This window comes from Piliocolobus tephrosceles, chromosome 4 (assembly GCF_002776525.5).
Source record: "Piliocolobus tephrosceles isolate RC106 chromosome 4, ASM277652v3, whole genome shotgun sequence".
In the NCBI taxonomy this organism is placed as follows: Eukaryota; Metazoa; Chordata; class Mammalia; order Primates; family Cercopithecidae; genus Piliocolobus; species Piliocolobus tephrosceles.
In genome coordinates, this window is record NC_045437.1 from 146,528,290 (window position 1) to 146,547,996 (window position 19,707).

The 19,707-nt window shown below is 38.9% G+C and overlaps 1 protein-coding gene across 3 annotated transcripts in view; it reads right to left on the reverse strand.

Annotated features, from left to right (window-relative positions):
- The window catches only part of KCTD16 (potassium channel tetramerization domain containing 16), a 317,761-nt gene that overhangs the window by 265,956 nt on the left and 32,098 nt on the right, over positions 1-19,707 (reverse strand). The window contains exons 1-2 of one of the 3 annotated variants that reach the window (XM_023187761.3): positions 10,830-11,596; positions 9,326-10,483 (exon numbers count right to left, since the gene is read on the reverse strand). In XM_023187761.3, coding sequence (XP_023043529.1) covers positions 9,326-10,157 — 832 coding nt within the window. In that variant the 5' untranslated portion in view covers positions 10,158-10,483; positions 10,830-11,596. Of the gene's footprint in view, positions 1-9,325; positions 10,545-10,829; positions 11,597-19,707 lie in introns of those variants that run through there. The other 2 variants (XM_031935408.1, XM_023187760.3) reach the window with 2 other exon arrangements.

The window sequence follows — 19,707 nt, forward strand, 5'->3', positions numbered from 1 at the left end:
TCTCTCTCTCTCTCTCTCTCTCTCTCTCTCTCTCTCTCTCTCTCTCTCTGTTTTTTAAGACGGAGTCTCACTCTGTGGCCCAGGCTGGGTGCAGTGGCATGATGATGGCTCACTGCAACCTCCACCACCCGGGTTCAAGCAATTCTCCTGCCTCAGCCTCCCAAGTAGCTGGGACTACAGGCACCCGCCACCATACCCAGCTAATTTTTGTAATTTTAGTAGAGATGGAATTTCCCCATGTTGGCCAGGCTGGTCTCAGACTCCCGACCTCAGGTGATCCACCCATCTCAGCCCCCGCAAACTGCTGGGATTACAGGCGTGAGCCACCACACGCAGCTGAGAGTCTCTTAACTTTGCCACCAAATTATGTTCAATTAGTTACTTTCTATTTTCATCAGTACAACTAACTCCTAATCAGATTACATCTGATTTACTCAGAATAAAAAGTTGCTGTAAATTTGACTGAAGAAATTATTCTAACTTTCTTCTTTGGAGTGGAGCTGATGCATAAAAGGAGAGAAGTAAGAATTTCTTCACATGGGGCAGTTTTTGAATGGGTCACATAGTAACAGTCTCCCATCCCATTAGCAATCTTATTTCCTTTGAATGCCACATAATACGGCTACTCACAGCGTGAAGCAAAATGTCTTGTTTTCATTTCTGGAGCAATTTCAATGATCCTATTGTCAGTGGCATACTCAACAACCATTTTCTGTCACCATGAGAGGGAATACACTCTAGGCTGATATTCACAAAAGGTTATTCTAATTCTGCAGTAATCAGATATATAATTTAAACTATATTCTTAATTTTTAATTCCATCGTATATTACTCTAGGTTCCGAAAAGCCACAGGTTGATATCAAGGTGAGGGATGGGGGGAGGAAACCCTCTATTAATCACTTCCATTGTGGAATAACCAGAATGAAGCAAAGAGTTAATAGAATTCAAAGCTTTTTAAGGGGTTTACCTCAGATTCAGTTATAACAAATAGCTAAAACTTCTTATAAAGTGACTTCTGTATATTTTTTGTTTGTTTTAACCTGTGTTAACATCAATAAACTGGGCAAAGTTTTCAAAAGGACTATTAGAAAGAATCGCATATGTTATTTAAAGGAAGCACTTATGTCTCATCCATGCCAGTATTCCCAGAGGCCTCATATTTATTAAGACTTCTATTGCACTGACTGGGTGTCTGGCACTGTTCTAAGCACTTTCTATATATCAACCCATTTAATTATCATATCAACTCTATGTGGCAAGTACTATTGTTATCCTCTCCATTTCACAGTTGAGGAAACTGAGACATGGAAGCACTTTGCTAATGATCATGTATCTGGTAGGTAGCAAAGGTGGGCTTCAACCTCAAGCTGCCTGGGCACCAAAATCCAGGCTCTTAATCACTATGTTATGCTGCCTCTGGCATTAAGAAATGAAAATTAACATTTATGGGAAGAGAAGAGGAAATGGAATACTTTGGCAGTAAGAAAATTAAGAAGGCAACCTTGTCGGTCTCACAGTACAGTTTGCCTTCAGGTAGAGCTCTTTTTCTATTGGGGATATTTATCAATTTTGCAGCACTTTTCTGAATCCTGTTTCCCTCCGAGGTTTCTCCTTAAACCCTGGTCACATCCAGCTTCAATTTACTCCTGCTTGGATGAACCAACTGAAAGGAGACCACAGGAGACTTTGCTGCTGGTAAGTGTTTTTCTCAGTTCCCTAGAGCTAGAATCTTTGCGCAGGTGCCAAGAGTAGAGCACCTTTCAATGAGAATTCCAACTAGTCTGTAAAATGCTTAGCACTCAGTGAAAGTTAGAAAATAACATTATTATTATTTAAGGCATCAATCACACCATCACTGCCCTCTAGTTCTTCTATTAAGAGATAATACAACAGTATATTCAAGACAGTAGCATCTACAACCAAAACATAATATTGCAGTAGGAACTTTTCAAAATGCTTTCTAAAGAAATATTTATAAAGTACTATACCTACATTTGTTCCAGGCACTGAATCAGGTATAATAATGAACATGACAGATACAGTTTCTGTCTTCACAAAGCTTACAGTTGGAAAGACAGGTAAATAAACAAGTAGAATACATTATTATATGTGCTGTGATATAGAAAAATAGGATCTAAAGAGGCAAAGATAAGGGGTACCTAATCCAGGTATGGTGGACTAGGAAAGTCTTCCCAGAAGAAGTAACTTCTGGATTGGGAAACTGAACATTTAGCTAATCAAAGCAGATGGAGGCAGAGTTCCAGGCAGAAGGAACATCACGCACAAAAAATGAACATGAAAGTATACAACAGCATCCAGGAACTAAAAAAGAGCTGTTATGGCTAAGGTTATAAATGCATAGAGGGCCAAATGGCAACAGTAGAGGCTGGGGAGGGAAGCAGAAGTGATTTCACAAAAGGACGTGGTTCATGTGAAAGAGTTTGTGTTTTAATACAAGAGCAGTTGTAAGACAATCATCAACTTTAAGCAAAGGAGTGATATGGTCAGTCACTCCTTAAAAATCTCATCATATTTGGAGCAAGGAGGATAGATCCAAAGGGGAAAATACAGGATGCAGGAGGGGGAGAACAATTTAAGTTCATTTGTAATAGTATAGAAAAGCAATAAAGCAATGTTCATGGCCTTTCCATCAGCGGAGATGGAAAGAAGAGGATGGACCTGAGGGAGATGAAGGAGAAGAACCAACAGAACTTGTTGGAGATTGGAGAAAGTGGGAAGAAGAAAGAATCAGGAATGTCAGCTATGTTTTATTCCTCCTTGGGCAACTGAGTGACTAACAATGCCATTTAGAGAAGAGGCTTGGGAAACACAAATGGTAAGTTCAGTGGAGTTTCAGCACAATTGAAAGAATACAAAGATACACAAATGTAAAATAAGAATAGCCAGAAGGCAACCTTTTCTACCCAAAATGATTCTCATAGTCAATAGGGCCCACTGCACATCTTGGTAAGCTCACTGCAGCACCTGAATGATAGCCTAATCTAATGACAATGGAAGTGCAATACTAGAACCTCGAATGACTGGAGAGAAAATGAGGGACCTCTTTAAATGCTTGCTTTAACATCAGAATCAACTTGAACAATGGAGAGAATACACCCAATTGCTATTGATTCAGATGATAAATATGTAAAAGCTAACAATAAAAACATGCCCTTATCTTGCCTCCATAACATACAGCATTTCAATCCTCCAAAGCAAATTGTAAAATGGACTTGCTATCACCTGTGAAAACTTGTCAGAAATACTGAGTGAATCTGATTAAGCCTCTAAAATCTGGAGTCTGGATCTAATGAGCTTACCGAAAACATAAGGATTGAGGAGGACGTGTTAATATCACGGAGATCATAGAGATGGATGAGCAAAACCCAGAATGCAGGATATTCAACATGACAACTTGATTTCATGAAACAAATAAGTTGTAAAAAAGAGGAGAAAGAAAAGAAAGGAAGGAAGGAAGGAAGGAAGGAAGGAAGGAAGGAAGGAAGGAAGGAAGGAAGGAAGGAAGGAAGGAAGAAAGGGAGGGAAAGAAAGAAGGAAAGGGAAGGGAAAACAGAAACAGAAGAAGAGAAAGAAAGGGAGGAATTAAAAGAGACATAAGATGGACATTTTACCACTTTGTTGCATGTAAGTTATATGCAATATTTTTAAATCATGAGAGAAAATTAGCAGACAAATATAATGTAATATGTAGATTTCATTTGCATCTTGATTAAAACCAACTTTTAAGAACATTGTGAAGAAATCAGGAAACTTTAAACACTGACTAGATATTTGATAATATTAAAGAATTATTAATTTTGTATGTTATAATGGTATATGGTATAATACCATATAATGATGTTATGTTGCTTTTAAAATAATTTATATTTTAGAAATATATACCATAGCATTTGTGGATGAAGAAATTAATTGATGTCTGGGATTTGCTTCAAAATAATCCAGTGTCAACAGAAGGGAAATTAAGTAGGAATATGGATGAAACAAGATTGGTCTTGCAGTGCTAAGTGTAATTATTAGAGATGGGTGATGGTTACATGAAAGTTCATTATGCCATTATCTTTACATTTGGATACGTTTGAAAATTTCTGTAATAAAAAAATTAACTGATTTGCCAAGAAATACGATACTTGAGAAAAGCCATCGCAGAGACAAAAGAAAAAGAGCAACAGTGCGTTACGATGCAGAAACTGAGCATTTGTCTATCCATTTCTGGAAGACTTCTTTCTATGCATGGGACTGGCACTCATCCTATGCGTAGTTACTCCTTTCCGTGTTTTTTGTTTGGAGGTGTTCCAGATGGAGCTTCGTGGCACATTCTCAGCTACTTCCATTTCTAATTTCTTTGATTAGATACAACCTCATTAGGCTGTTAGAAACATTTGTCTTCTCTTTCCAATCATATATACTTTAATGTATCAGAACACTTGGGGGCAACCTCAGAGACCTCCCCTTTTCACCCATATATTGACACAATTCTTGCTGCCAAATACCTTCCCTGATACCACAGACCCAGGAAGAAACTATTTTAATCTTCTCCTACAAGGGACTGGGCTCAGGTAACAGCTCTTGCTTGGCATAGAAGTGAAAACAGTATAATAAAATACTTCACTAACATGCTTGTATCACTGTTCTATTAAGCCCAATTCTCAATGCACAGCATCTTAAAGAAATAAGAAAAATTATGCCTGCTGCTTCTGCCCTTTATTATCCAATATCTGCCTGAGCATGGGTCTAAACTGACTTCATAATGAAGTCTTATACTTAAGCTGTGGTTTGTTTTTCATCAGAAATTAAGAAGTTTCAAATCTTAAAAACTACTTTCTTCAGGGTAAAAGGATGCCTGATCCACAACTATTAAAAGTGCTCTTATGTACAAATACCCCTAGGGAAGGTAATATCATGCCTTGAAAGCATTCTAAGTATAATGACAGAGCAGAATTTTTCCAGACGAGCTTTGATTATGGCATGGGAGAAGGAACTGGAGAGCAGGAGTGACTCAAACAGAAGGAAAGAGGAACAGCTAAGGTGAGACAACAGAAGGAAGTCACAGAGAGAGATATTAGTGGTGCAGGGACCAAAACCTCACATACCTGATGATTTTGGCCACTCTGCTATCCCTGATGTTTCACTTTGAATGTGCCAATACCATATCTCTATAAGTAATAAAAACTGAAATTCTTACAGGTTGAGTATCCCTTACTCAAAATGCCTGAACCAGACATGTTTCAGATTTTGGATTTTTTCAGATTTTATGATATTTGCACATACGTAATGGCATATCTTGGGACTAAGACTCAAGTCTGAACATGCAATTCATTTATATTTTATATGCACATTATACACATAGCCTGAATGTAATCGTATACAATAGTTTTAATAATTGGGACATGAAACAAAGTTTGTGTTGAGTACTTACGTGTGGAATTTTCCACTTGTGGCACCATGCTGGCTCTCAAGAAGTTTTGGATTTTGAATCCTTTTGGATATGGTATTTTTGAATTAGGGATGCTCAACCTGTACTGAGATCTTTCAAATAGCCGGGAGAAAAAAAAGCTGGAATCATTTTAGGGTAGATGCATTTCCACCTGTTTTCTTATGAAAGCACATGCTCTTATTGAAGCTTGTTAAAGTCAATCTTACCTAAATTATTCACAGTGGCCAAAGCATATATTTCTCCCCAATACAAGGTCACACAGCTGAATTATAAGTGGAAGATAATTTCTTGATCTACTTTTTTCCGACAGCCTATCTTAATCAATAATCCTGAAGATACACACTGCATCTAAAAGGCAATTTAGAGATTTCTGTGGAAGCAACTGTAAATTTTAGGAAAATAAGTAAAGAGAAGAGAGGTTAAAATGCACTTACAAGCTGCAATTTGTTGAAAAGATGATGAATCAATGTGTCTGCTTCTATAATTCACAGAATTCAGAGTGTATGTTTTCAGAATAAGTGTCCTATGAATTAACCTCCCTATGTGTGGTGATGTTATCACAGCTTTATTAGAAGCAAATGCCTTTAAATCTTAGTGCTTTCAGGCATTTGGCTGAAGTAACTCACTCATGAGTAGGCTTTTGGAAATGTGCATAATTCTCTCCAACCAAGAACAATCTTCCCACTCTCTCAGGCATCAGAGGATGGCTCTGGAAATAAAGGTTCATTTATTTCCATGCACCTGTCATTTGGTTCCTAAGTGATGTGAATTGTCATTGAGTATCTAGTTCAAAATCAGGACTTGTCTTTTCCAAATTACACAGTTCTCATTTTATTTAGAGGTGAATCAAGAAGGCATTTTATGATATTTATGACCTCACCTTCCACATAATGCTTGAAAAGTAATTATTCAGTCAGTTGGGTGGGAAAGGAGTAAAGAAACCTTTTTATTGTTTTAAATTAAAGCAAAGGACATGTCTAAAATACTTTGCAAGACAATCCCTAGGGTAGACATTTCTTTTCTATGTTCCTGTATCACTCATATTAACTCTTTTAGTTGCGGATAAGTGAATCATAATCCATAGCATTTCACCTGTATTTTGGTGTGTAAGTGATGTAGACAAACACATTTCTTACCTTCCTCTTAAGCACATACAAACACCTGTTGACTTTTTCATTGTTCATAGTTCTACACTAACAAAATACACACTCAAAACCACCTGATAGTGACCATCAATTCTAGGTCCACATGAAAATGTAAATGAGGTAAGAATCTAACTTATTCATGGTTGATAGGTAGATTTCGGTCTACCAAATTTTTCTTGGAAGACTTAGAAGAAAAAATAGGCAAACAGGGAAACAAGAAGTCTCTCCTCATGATTATGAACCATCATGCAATGCACTAATTTCTTGCTGTTTATTTTTTACTGAGATATTGATCCATGCAAAGTGACTCTGCATTATTCCTGTGTTATCAAAAAAGACTGATTGCTTAAACTGTTAATTCCTTAGATGTAAGGAGCTTGTGTGTGTGTGTGTGTGTGTATGTATATATATGTGTGTGTGTGTGTGTGTGTGTATATATATATATATATATGTATTTCCCCCTAAGCCCAGGAGGAAGTTGAGTTACTTTGTGAAAAGCATCTTTGCATGCAGCCAACTCCCTGCTTTAGGACCTGCTTCTCCCATGGTTTCGGCCCATTAACCCGAGCACAACAGCTTGATGAATTAATGCTTATATAGGCACAGTTGGCAGCTTCTAATTAAATAATTATGGCTAAGCAGCTGCACGGAAGCTGTTATGCACCCTAGAAAGCCAGCTGTCAGTTTTATTGGTCCTAAGACAGAGGAAGAGTTAACACTTAGCTCTGGATGTTGGGTACAAAGGGGAAGCATATCATTTGCAAGATATATGCTGCTGGTATGAAGTTCCTGCACATTCGTGCTAGCCTGTCCATGGAGAGATGGCGAACAAACTACTCCTCAGCAATCTCTCAGCAATTCAACAAAGAAAGAAGAAATGACATAGTCAGGAGAATGGAGCCTGTCCAGAGCAATCTAAAGGGAAATTGTGTTGGACAGATGAGCCTTTGATGAACACAGAAATGCCACTGGTAGACAAATAAATTTCAGTGTGTGGGTCTCATTTCTGTAAGCAAGTGACTATAAATCCAATATGGTCTTTCTGGGGGGTACAACTGGTATGTTTTCATTTATGTAATTGAAGCTTCTTATGATGCTATGTTTTCAAATATTCAAAATTGGAGAACATGGTAAATATTACAAAGCTGCATAGGAACTATCTCTAAGATGTACTTCTCCAAAAAGTTTGGAGAAGATATTTCTTCTTCAGAATGATAGATAATGTCATATTGCTTTATACAAAGCTAAAAAGCCAGAATCTTATCTCTACACTAGTGGAAAATTTACCAAAAGGAAGAAAACAATACCTGTCCACTAAGCTCTACCATAAAGGAAGATATAGATTGTAGAGGCCACAGATAGGATTAATGAACCAAATGATGTTTGTTATTGCACATCAGTATACTCCTGAGCTGATTACTGATTTCATTTTTTTCCACAGGTTGTTCTGGCTATGCAATACATGTGTCTTCACTTCTCAAAACCAAATGTGTGATAGCTTAGTAGAGAACGACTTGGCTTCCCACTAGCCTCTTCACCAAGGTTTCCAGCACCATTGCCAAATGAATAAACATAACTAAGGAAGAAAACCAGTCCAAGAAAGTCAGTCCTACTTTTATGTTTAAAGAAATTTAGATATTTTAATTCTGAATTCTGGATTTGTTTTAGAGTAAGAATAGAGGAAATCAAATGTTAACACTGGAAACACATTTCTTGTGGAATTTACTTCACCCAACTCCTGGGCCTGTTGAAAACTGGCAGTTAAAATCGAGTACCAAAGAGTGCAGGCTGATTTACTCTTCCTTTCAGAGATCAATGGCTCATAGTTGATAGTTTAGAATAATGCCATATCATAAAATGAGGAATCTGCAGGGTATCTTCATTTAAGCAAATGAACTGACCTCTAAAAACCCCTTACTTAAAAGGCTTCAGTATCATTGTTTCATTTCCTCCCTCTCTGGTTTCCTTTTATGTCAGTAATTCTGTCACCTCAGCTGTCTGAAGGTGTTTGCATGTGATTGACAATTCTCAAGGATCTAGTTCCTTTTAGATAGATCTTAAATGAAGTTCAGCTTAATTAAGTCTGCAGTGCAACTCAGGTCTCAGTACAAAAGGCTTCAGAATCAAATAGCAGATTTGTAAAACCCTTAAAAGCAAATTTTAGACTTGGGGGGTGCAGGGGGCCTTTCAGCAGTCTGTACTGCCATCTAGCCAAGACCACATTATTCATTGCAACATCCATTTGTGTTTTCAAAGCCCCTGATGAAAGCAAGTCTTCAGCAAACAGCTTAATAGACCTCAAAGTCCAGCTAAATGAACAGACAGCAGTAATTTTTCCACTGAGTATACCAAGCTCCTATGGACAAACAGCCAAGATGTAATCAACAACCTCATTTTCACAATTCAATATTTGGCAAAAAAAAAAAAAAAAAAAAAAAAAAAAAAGATATACATGCTTGTTTCCATTTTACACATTGCATATACCAACATCATTTGCATCTTGCGATTTTGGAGGCCTCTGAATATTCTGTGACCTCATTGGATAAAAGTTGCCTTAGGTTAGACATGAGAGCTGAATTATAACCTCTAATTCTCTAACTATAACTCAAGAGTTAAAAGAATTCCAAACCATGTTCCTTAGGTATGGACAGAACACACAGACCATATACATTTGCGAAGAGAACTGACACACATAAAAAATTAAAAGAACCCTTTGTACTTACGGTAGAAGACATATTCAGTGTAGCTTGACCAGATCTTGTCATCTGTATATTGGTTGATGAAAGATGCTGTCACCGATGAGTTACAGGCCACCATGTGGAATCCACACTCTGACAACATATCAAAAGCCCTTTCCAGGTGCTTGAATTTGAGATAAAATCTGGAGGTGTATCTTTCTGGGGCTCGATCAGGGTCTCTGCTTTCATTCAAAGTTTCTCCAAAGACTTCTTTTGCCAAGGAAATCCTTCCACAAACCAAAATCCGGGGAACTCTCCGAAACTTGGCATCTGCCTGTCCTTCTCTGCCCAAGGTGCAGGATCCTCTGTAACCCACAGTAATGAAACCCCACTTGCGGTCGGTGGGGAGCAGGGAGGAAGGGGGACAGATTCTTGTGTCGCTTCCTTGGGAGGCATCTTCAAAGTCACTGTGGCAGAATTCATCTGGGCTTTGCTTGATTTCATCGGGGGTCAGGAGTTTGACCAAGTCTGGGAGCTGGAAGTATTCAGCTTCCCTTTTCAGTCTTCCTTTTTCTGGAAAGTGATCAGGCAGGACCACCTGCCTGTCCCTGAGATAGTCCAGAATATAACGGAACAAGAATCCATCTCTGTCAATGAAAAACCTTCCCTTAGTGTCCTTGGCTAGATCATTAGCCGTGTCTCTCTTTGGGGAAAACATTTTCCACAGGAGGGAATGAGGGATGCTTATCAATGTGGAATGGCGAGTAAAATAAACTTGACCCCCAACATTCAGCTCTACCACCTCAGGGAAGGAGTTTGGAACTGCGGCCCCTTGCTCTCGAGGATAATAACGACTACAGTTTCCACTCAGAGCCATTGTCCCTTTCTTCTGCTGCTGCTATTTTGATTTGAAGGTGCAATCCAATGGAGTCACAGCCTTATCCTTTGGATCAACTTGTAAGGAAGGGAAAAGGATGCTAACTCATTAAAAAATGACCTTCTCTTATCCCAGTTTTTTTCCCCCAAGAAAGCAAAATGTATAAGAGTCCACAGGTGAAGTGATGCTGAAAAAGTAGTTTAAACCCTGGATGGTGGATGGTAGTGAGCAGTTACTTCATAGAATATAATCAACTCGTCTATATCCAATCTTCCGTCAAGCACACACGCGAGGCAGGCCAATTCCCCAGTTACTCAGATGTCCGTCTGAAGGAAAAGAGAAAAATTATTTCCTCAAACCCGGAATGAGTCAGAAAAAGAGAGTCCTCTGGAGAGAGAGAGAGGGAGGGAGGGAAAAACAGAGGGAGGGAGAGAGAGATTATTTTACATAAGCAGCTCTGGAACTACTGATCTCAGTCATTCTTCAATTAAATCATGCTTCTCTCATGCTATTTTGTGTCTACATGTTTATCTATAAGCCTCTGTCTCCAGCAATTAGTATGAAAAACAATTTTACTTGTAAGTCTACCTTAAAAAGAAACATGCAATTTTCAACTTCTAAATGGGGTTTTTTTTCAGCTGGACAGGAAAAGCAATAAGTCTTAGAACTTACCTTAGTGAGTGCTGGAGACCCAGTTCTTGTGAAAAAAATAATAATAATAACCATTCGTAAAGCAATCAGAATCCACAGCCAAACTGAGTCTGGATCTTGTCAAATTCCAAACGGGTAAACGACCGAGGTATCAGTGAAAAGTGCCAGAGAGGCGTGCTCTTGGAAAATAACTATTATATGTATGTATTTATATAAATGCCTATTTGTGTTTATATAAGTATGTAGGTACATATGTATTCACTCCGTATCTTAAGTTAAAACAAGTCACAAAAAAGTTAAACCGTGATGAGAGGAGGTTGGGTTGAAGAAGTAAAGCAGAGAAAATATTCAACCAAAGCTTCCCCGGGGTGGGGGAAAAATGGAAAAAGAAATCTTTGGAAAGGATCCTTAGAAGAGAGTTGCAAGAGGTACCAGGACTTAGAAGCTTTTCAGAAAGCCCAGAAGCAGAAAGATGGAGAGACGTGCCCTGCTGGGGTCCCAGGTAGCCACCCCACCTGCCGGCAAGGGCAAACGGACTCCCATGTTCCCAGCCAGGTGGGAACCGGTGGGAGCCAGAGGCCAACGCAGCGCAGAGATGCCGGCGGGGGGCCCGGGGCTCCGGCTTCTCTGGTGGCGGAGCTGGGTGGTTCCACAGTTCCCAGTGCAGTTCGGATGCTGTTGTTTCAGCAGTGCAGGCAAGAAACCATCCAGGGAAATGACTATTACATCATCTTAAAGGAATATGGCTTAGAGAAAGCGGCGGCAGCTCCGAGTCACGTCCTCCTCGGTGACAGGTTGCCAGGACTGCATGGGGACGCCGCGCTTCGGCGGTGGGCACGCGATTGCTGGGTGCGCGGGGCTTGGGGCGGAGACGCAGTGCTGCGCAGCCACTTCCCTCCTTGTCCTGTCCTGGAGTCTGGAGTTTCCAAGGGCCTTTTCCTTCTTTCTTGTTTTCACCTCCACCACCATCACCATCCCACAGCAAATCCCTGCCCCCCACCCAAGAGGTAAGTTGTGAGATAAACACAACTGACTTTTCATTTGAAAAATCTACAAATCTTCCCCCCTCCCCCTTCTCCCCTCCCCGTTCACGGAATTCCTGCTGAAGGGCAAATTTCTCTCTAAAGCTTGTTTTAAAACACAGACACGCACACCAAATGACCCCAATGTTCAAACTACAGAGTGGGTTTTTTTAATCCTTTGATTTAAATCATATACACTCAAATTCTCTCTTTTTTCTTTTCTGTTTCATCCGCCTGCCACCACAACCCCTAGCAAATAAATAAATAACTATTAATATATACGTAGATGGGTAGATAAATAAACACTCTCTGAAATTAATGATGCTCTTTCGAAATGAAGACAGGAAACACTGGCATCCACAGAAAGCCCACAGTTTGCATCCATCCATAAGTTATTATCTTAGCTTACCTGTAAGAAACTGATACCTGCAACCTTTTTCTGGGGTTGTTTCCTTACTGAGCATCTCTTTGGATGCGCCCCCAGCCCCCTCCCAAGTCATCCCAAGAGGACTCTGGTGGAAGGCACTCCTGCTAAAAGACATTTTACTCCTGTTCCAGAGGGCTCCCTTAAGTGCATCATTAGAGTTTCAGGAAGGCATTTCCAGGGCAACCTAATCCACTAACAAAGTGCTTCCAGTTGAGCCTGCCAGTCAATAATGGCCCAAACAACAGCTTACAGTAAGTCCGCCATTTCCCCTTTAAAACACCAGTGTCTTAGGGCTCACATCCTTCATAAGAATATAGTGCTTGGTCAATGAATAATATATGTGAGGCACATGCCATCCCAAACAATTACTATTTTTAAAAAGTGAAAACCAAAAATGGAGGTGAACTTAGGAATTATACACATTTTATGAGAAACATGCTTATTGGCTACTCTTGCCCAAAAAATTAGCTTGAAGATACACCCAACAGTAGGATAAATTAGTTTCTACTTTAACAATCTTTTCTGTCAATAAGCATTGGGTTACTGAACATATTCAGAGCATTAGCCAACATTCCTACATCTGATTATATTTGACTTCATTTCTTTAACTAATGCATTAACCTGTTCTGGCCTCAATCATTAGGATTTTAATGCTGGACCAATCAAGAAGATATTTGTTATGTGATGCACTTATATCGCCATCTAGTGCCCTAAGCTATCAGTGCAGCTCTGTATCTGGCAACTTAACAGGGCCAAAACATTTAGATTTTCTTTTAAGTTTTTATAGTGATCTAAGTTTCCTTGGCATGCACTGCTCACCATGACAAGAAAATAAATATTTCATTGATATCAGGTCAAAGACAAAATATATCTGAATTCAGACCTATTAAGTACTGGTTTTGGTTGTAGTTAAAGTAAGCAAATATTTTGTTTTCTTTTATTTCTAAGAGAGTAGGCCAAAATGTCATGACAATAGCCTTGGAGCTCAGGTATTGAAACACTGCAGGGGCAGTATGGAAGTAGGTGGAGAAACAGAGTAAGAAAACTCATAATCGTTTAGAGCTAAAAAGGACTTGAGGAATGAAAAATTAACTATCTCATCTTAGAGATGCAGAACTGAGGAACAGAGGGTGAGCACTTCCTCGGGGTCACACAATTCCAGAGTAGCAGGATGGGCTTTAGACCACTGACTCTTCAGGATAACCCATGTCCTCATTTTAACCTCAGATATTCCTGAACAGGAATAGAGAGGCGGCAAATTTAAGAAACAAGATTTTTTTTGAAACAACAAATTTCAAGATTACTAAACATGCTTTTTAAAAGCATGCCAATAATTAATATTAATTTAAATTGCAAGGTTAAAAGATTTTATAATGTAAAAGAAGAATATTCTGAATTTTTAAAATGAGGAGTTCTGTTCATTGCTCTGGGTTTAATAGATTAGGTTACTTTTGAGACAAGTAGGTTCTTAACCTTTTTTGGAAAATGGACTGCCTAGAGAATCTAATAAAACCTAGGAAATGAACCCATGAGCATAAAAGTTTGCATTCACTGTCAAGGCAGACCCTCTCAGGAAAGGCTGAGTAAAAAGAGGAACCAGTGAGGGATGGGGGTGGGGGAGCATGTAGTTGATGATTCACATAAGCAGAATTCCTCAAATTTTGACTATGAAACTTCTTTTTGAAGTGAGATTACACAAACATTCACAGAGACACATGCTGAGAATTGAAAAATGGAAAACATTCACTAGACAACTTTAATCTTGCAACCCATGATTTGATCATACCACCTGAAACATTTTAAATTGGTATTTTTCATAAACACTGTAAATATCCTGTTTTGCACAATTACATTGCATCATATTTTTATACTGTTATGTGCTAAAAGAGTTATAAACACTAGCTTTGCTAACTCTATTTGGGCATATCTACTCTTTAAACTAAATGGAACCTCAGAAAAGCAAGATGGTCTAGGCCTCCCTTACCTTCTGAGAGATCAGGGGTTTGGCTCAAGACTGACCTGAAGCCCATTCATGTTGGGGTTCATAGATCTCAGGTTAACATCCCCAGATCTGTACTCCTTCTTGCTTCTTTAGTCTCAGGGATGAAAACGAATGAGAGGTGAGATTAAAAAGATAAAAGACTCGAAGGAAATAAAGCAATACACCACACAAAGAGATTTAAATAGTGCTAGAGTAAGCGAGTGTGTCTCAGGGAAGTTGTCGGTAAGCCCGGCTGTTTGGTGCCTTAACAAGAGGCAAGAAGCCAAGTCTAGGCTGTGAGTGTATTCCTAGCCTTCATGTCAGCAAATAACACCGCTAGTGTTATTATTCTCTCCTGGCAGCTCTCCACTGAAACACTGTGGGATGGCACTCCCAGACTGAAGGCTGAACAGCATACGGCAACAGATTTCTCTCAGAGGAAGAGCAAGGAAGAATGTTCCATCCTGTTCTTTGTAATATTCAAGCATATAGCAAATCAAGACGTGTGTTAGGTAAATTGTGAAATTGATAAAATATGTTTTCGCCTCTGTTTCCTACTTTCACATACACAGCTAAATATTGAAGGGTATATTCTCAAAAGGACTATTTTAATTTTGAAATAATGTGATCACTCTCTACATTCTCACCCCTAACACATCCTTAAGTTTTCCCTGCCCTCAAGCAGAGATAGCTTTCATGCTGACAGCCTTCGCTATTAGGGAGGAAACAGATCTCGTAAACTTACTTATGCTAAGATGCTGCACACTCATCCTGTTATGTGCTCCCAAGGACTCCTGCATTATCACCATTATCTTAATAGCTGCTGTTTATGGAGGGCTGACCATCAAGTCCTCACCACAGTCAGTCGTTACTCCTCTTCCAGCTCTGCCTGGCTGGCTGTGTGACTTTGAACAGGAGACTCATGTCTCTGAGCCAGGGTATGGTGGAAATAAGAAGACCTGCCTCCCAGGTGTGTTGCGTGGACTAAATATGAAGATGCATGTAAACTCTCTGGCACATTCCATGGCTTTTAGCAAGTGCTTAAAAAATGTCATTAGTGTTCATGCTAGTGGTTTAAAATATCTGTATTCACTGTTGTTAAACTCCAATTGAGGCATAAAGAAATTACAAAAGATGCCCAAACATAGAAATTGAGTTCCACATCCAAAATCGTTACTGTTTTCAGTATGAAAATTCAGGTTAAGACCATTGCTTGTTATAAATGTATTTATTATTCATGGGGTAATTTCAGGATTTGGTTGGGGAGATGGGGTGGCAGAGTGGGGAGCTGAAAATAATCGGTATCCCAGTGATTAAAAATGAAAATGCCACTATCTTTTGCCAGACAAGATTATTTCCCTGGTACCCTTTCATTTATACTACATGGATTTATTAAGTGCCTATGTTGTGTCCAGCACAGTGCTGGGTAGTTGAGATGCAAAGTCGAATTTGATATAATATCTGACTCAAACACTCACATGCAACTGCACACACAAACTCAAAATCCTACCAATGGCGGAAAAAAATTAAAGTTACGTTGGCTAGGTATGGTAGCTCGCACCTGTAATTCCAGCGCTTTGGGAGGATGATGTGGGAAGATTGCTTAAGGCCAAGAGTTTGAGACCAGGCTGGGCAACAGCAAGTCCCTGTCTCTACAAAAATAAATTAATAAATAGAAAAATTAGCCTGGTGTGGTAGTGCATTCCTGTAGTCCCAGCTTCTTGGGAGGCTGAGGTGGGAGGATAGCTTGAGTCTCGAGTTCAAGGGTGCAATGAGCTATGATGGTGCCTCTGCAAACCAGCTGGGCAACAGAGTGAGACTCTACCTCAAAAAGAAAACAAAGTTATAGATTCTTGGGCACTGCCTTTTATTTTCAGAAATATCCCTAGTGCTACATTTGGCCTTTGGTGTTACATAGTTCACATATGATTTTGACAAACCATTTAACCTCAGATGGCCTCTGCTTCCATATTTATAAAATGGAACTGTCTCCCCTTAAAGAGATATCATGACCAATGATAAAATAAAGATAAAAGGCAGCTATCAAAACTTCAGACATTCTAGGAAGTAATTTGCTATGTAAGAAACAGATGAAGAAGGCAGCAAACAGCCATCTTTCTTGTTAACGTAAAGCCTTACAAGAAAGAATTTGGATTAGACTTGTATAATCTAAAAGCTGGGAGTAGAGTTCCTTCGAGGTCATCCACTGGAGCCTCAGATTCAGATAACAGCTTCATAGCAGATGTTCAGCCAAGTCATTTCTCTCACAGTTTCTCCCTGAAAATACTACTGATTTCCACTGTCATAAAATACAAATGAAAGCAAAAGCTGTCTTTATCACCATTGTGCCTCTGAACAGGAGTCTACAGGATAAAGTTCTTCTAAGTGAACTGTAATTTTGAGATTTGATCTTTAAAAAAAATTATGCTACCTGAAAACAAAAGTACTGCTCTTCAAGCATAAAGGCAACATTATTGACTATATTCACAGGATCTAAAGTTTTTGCCGTGTGCATGTATGTGAGTGTGTAAGGAAGTATACATTTCTGTAGTAGGTACAGATGTGAAGTCACATTTTAAATTTGTCTTCGAAACGAGGAAGCACTTTGGGAGGCAGAAGCGGGGGGATCATGAGGTCAGGAGATCCAGACCATCCTGGCCAACATGGTAAAACCCTGTTTCTACTTAAATACAAAAATTAGTCGGGTGTCATGGTATGCACTTGTAGTCCCAGCTACAGGAGGCTGAGGCAGGGGAATCGCTTGAACCCGGGAGGCGGAGATTGCAATGAGCGGAGATCATGCTACTGTACTCCAGCCTGGTGACAAAGCAAGACTCCATCTAAAAAAAAAAAAAAAAAAAAAAAAAAACAGGAAGCTATTCTGGAAAAAATGGTCAAAGTCAGGAGTGTACAATTTGGCCATGAAGTCAAGTAAAGCCAACTCCCACATATGTGTTTTAAAACTGTTATCTCATCAGCATGAAGCCTAACCAACAGAAATATACTTATTTCTGAAAATAAGTTGGCAAATGAAAAACATAGCTGCACAATTAGCTGCACAATTCTCAAACAATTGGTTTTACTAAATACACATGCACTATTTTAGGAATAGCCCTAAAAACAAGAGGCCTACCTTGCCTTCCCTGAAATCCTTCCCCTACAGCGTGTTGATCCATGTCCTATTATTATCTGTATGATGTGTGTTAGCTACATTGCATTACACATGTTGGTGGAGTCCTCATTATGTCTGCTCTATTTACTATGTAATATATCTCTCGGTAAAGGAGTAGTGTAAGTTGCAAGCCAGTAATTATCAACCTTTTATCTCCTACCTAGGGAATCCATCTTTCCAAAGGCATCTTTGTTGTCATTGCACAATATGCAACGATACAAGCGGAATGAAATCAGAATCCGCTTAGGTGTTAGGTTCAAAAATATTTATTTTTTAAAAAAATTTTCCAGAATTTGCAATAATAAATATATCAATTGTCTTTAGAGTGCATTTTAATTTTTTCTAAATAGTTTTATATATGTATAAATGGAATTTGTGGAATCCCCTGAAGCAACTTAAGGAAATCGAGTTTTAAAATCCTGGTTGTAAAGAAAAGGAACAAGTTTTAGAATCAGGCAGAACAGAGTTTGAAAGAGGTACCTACCAGCTATATAAACATGAGCAAACACTTTACTCTCTTATGCTGTTGATGTGACCGGTCCCTTTTCTGAAAGCCTGGCTCTCCCTTCTAGGAGAGGAATAGGAGAAAGTAAAGTGGTACTCAGAACTTTAAGCACATTTGCCCTTGGAGATTGATAATTAGTTCATTTAAAAACAGGACTTCTGACTTGGAAAGAATCTACACCTTTCAAAGGATGATGAACAGAAGAAAGTGAATGAACAGGCTGGCTCATTCAAAAGGGATCACATCATCTTACAGTGATTCAGCACAGTCACTTTGGTATAGCGATTGTTTGTAGAAGGCGTTTTTCACAAATAAATCCAAACATGTCATACTCTTAGGCTGAAATGAATCTCACCAGTGGCATCTACAGATGGGGAACAGCAGGAAGAAAGAAGGGCAAACGCTAAATAACAAATGGAAAGATTTAGCTCAAGAGCAAAATTGAATTGTTTTATTAGAGGACTTGAGGACTCAAAGCTGAGAATTGAAGATATGCTCTGAATACCACTTTTTTCCCTTCCCTTTTGAATTATTTGCAAGAAATCCATGGGGCAGGGGTCATTTTTCATTCTTGGTACCCTCAAGCACGAGGTCTGGCATCTGAGAGATGCTCAATTAACGTTTGTTTAATGTAATTGTGGAACCAAGGGTGATATCCTCAGAATGGCCCAGTGAAACAATTAAAAAGCTGATAATGTCACATCAGATGGAGTTGTTGGTTAGGAATATAAGGTAGTTGATTCCAGTTTATTTCTCAAAATTGAGTTCTACATGCTAGCAGGGATCTTTCCATTTGGTCGGGTCCCAGAGAAATAAGCTGACTGCAAAAACCACCCTCTCTTAACCCACTACTACAAAGAGGTCATTCATGTCTTCGATGTGGGGTCAAATTGGAATGGAAAAAAGAAAAACCATTAAAAGAAACACTACTGAAAGAGTAAGAGATCAGAGTTTTCGGTTTCAAAATTTCACTGACACCAGTTTCTTAAAAGATTCAGGTCTGTGCCTGTGGCCAAACAAATTAATAAAATTAACTGACCCAATTGCCAGGCAATTCCACAGGCATTTTCTAGATTAATTCCTAAAACAATTCTGAAATGCTAGCATTGTGGGGAGAATAAAAGAGCCTCCAAGAGGTTGAGTAACCAGCAGCAGATCACACCAAACTTGTCCGATTCCGAGGTCCTTTTTAACTACACCCAACTTATTTGGGCATATAGTTTATTTTATTAAATATCCTCACTGTGTACCCAATATGTTTTGGTTTGGCATCACACCGAACAACACCACAATCCAGCATAGATCACCACTATATCCCCAATCGCAGTTCAGTGCCAGGCTCGGAGTAAGCACTCTGTATGTATTTGTTAAGGAGTTGTGAGAATGAACAAGCAAATGAATAAATAACAGAATAGACCACCAATTAGGGCATTGGTATCCAGAAGTTTCAGCTGGATACAAGCGTGTGATCTAAGAGTGTAGCATATCTAATTTTCTTTACCGAAATGTTGGTTCCAAATGTGAAAAATGAAATGTTTATGAATAGAGCATCAGAGAACTGACCCTTCATGAATCCAAAAGGATAAGTAATATATATGTTTATGTTCCAGAATTTAAAAGCTTAGAGAAATAAGACATTGCTTTTAGGATAAGAATTTACACCAGAACAATAAAATTCTAGTTTTTATTTTTTTTAAGTGCTTATATGCTTGAAAAATATGATTTACTGAAAAAAGTATTTTTGCAAGGTACCAGACAATTCTAATCCAACTATTTTATGCATCAGTTACTC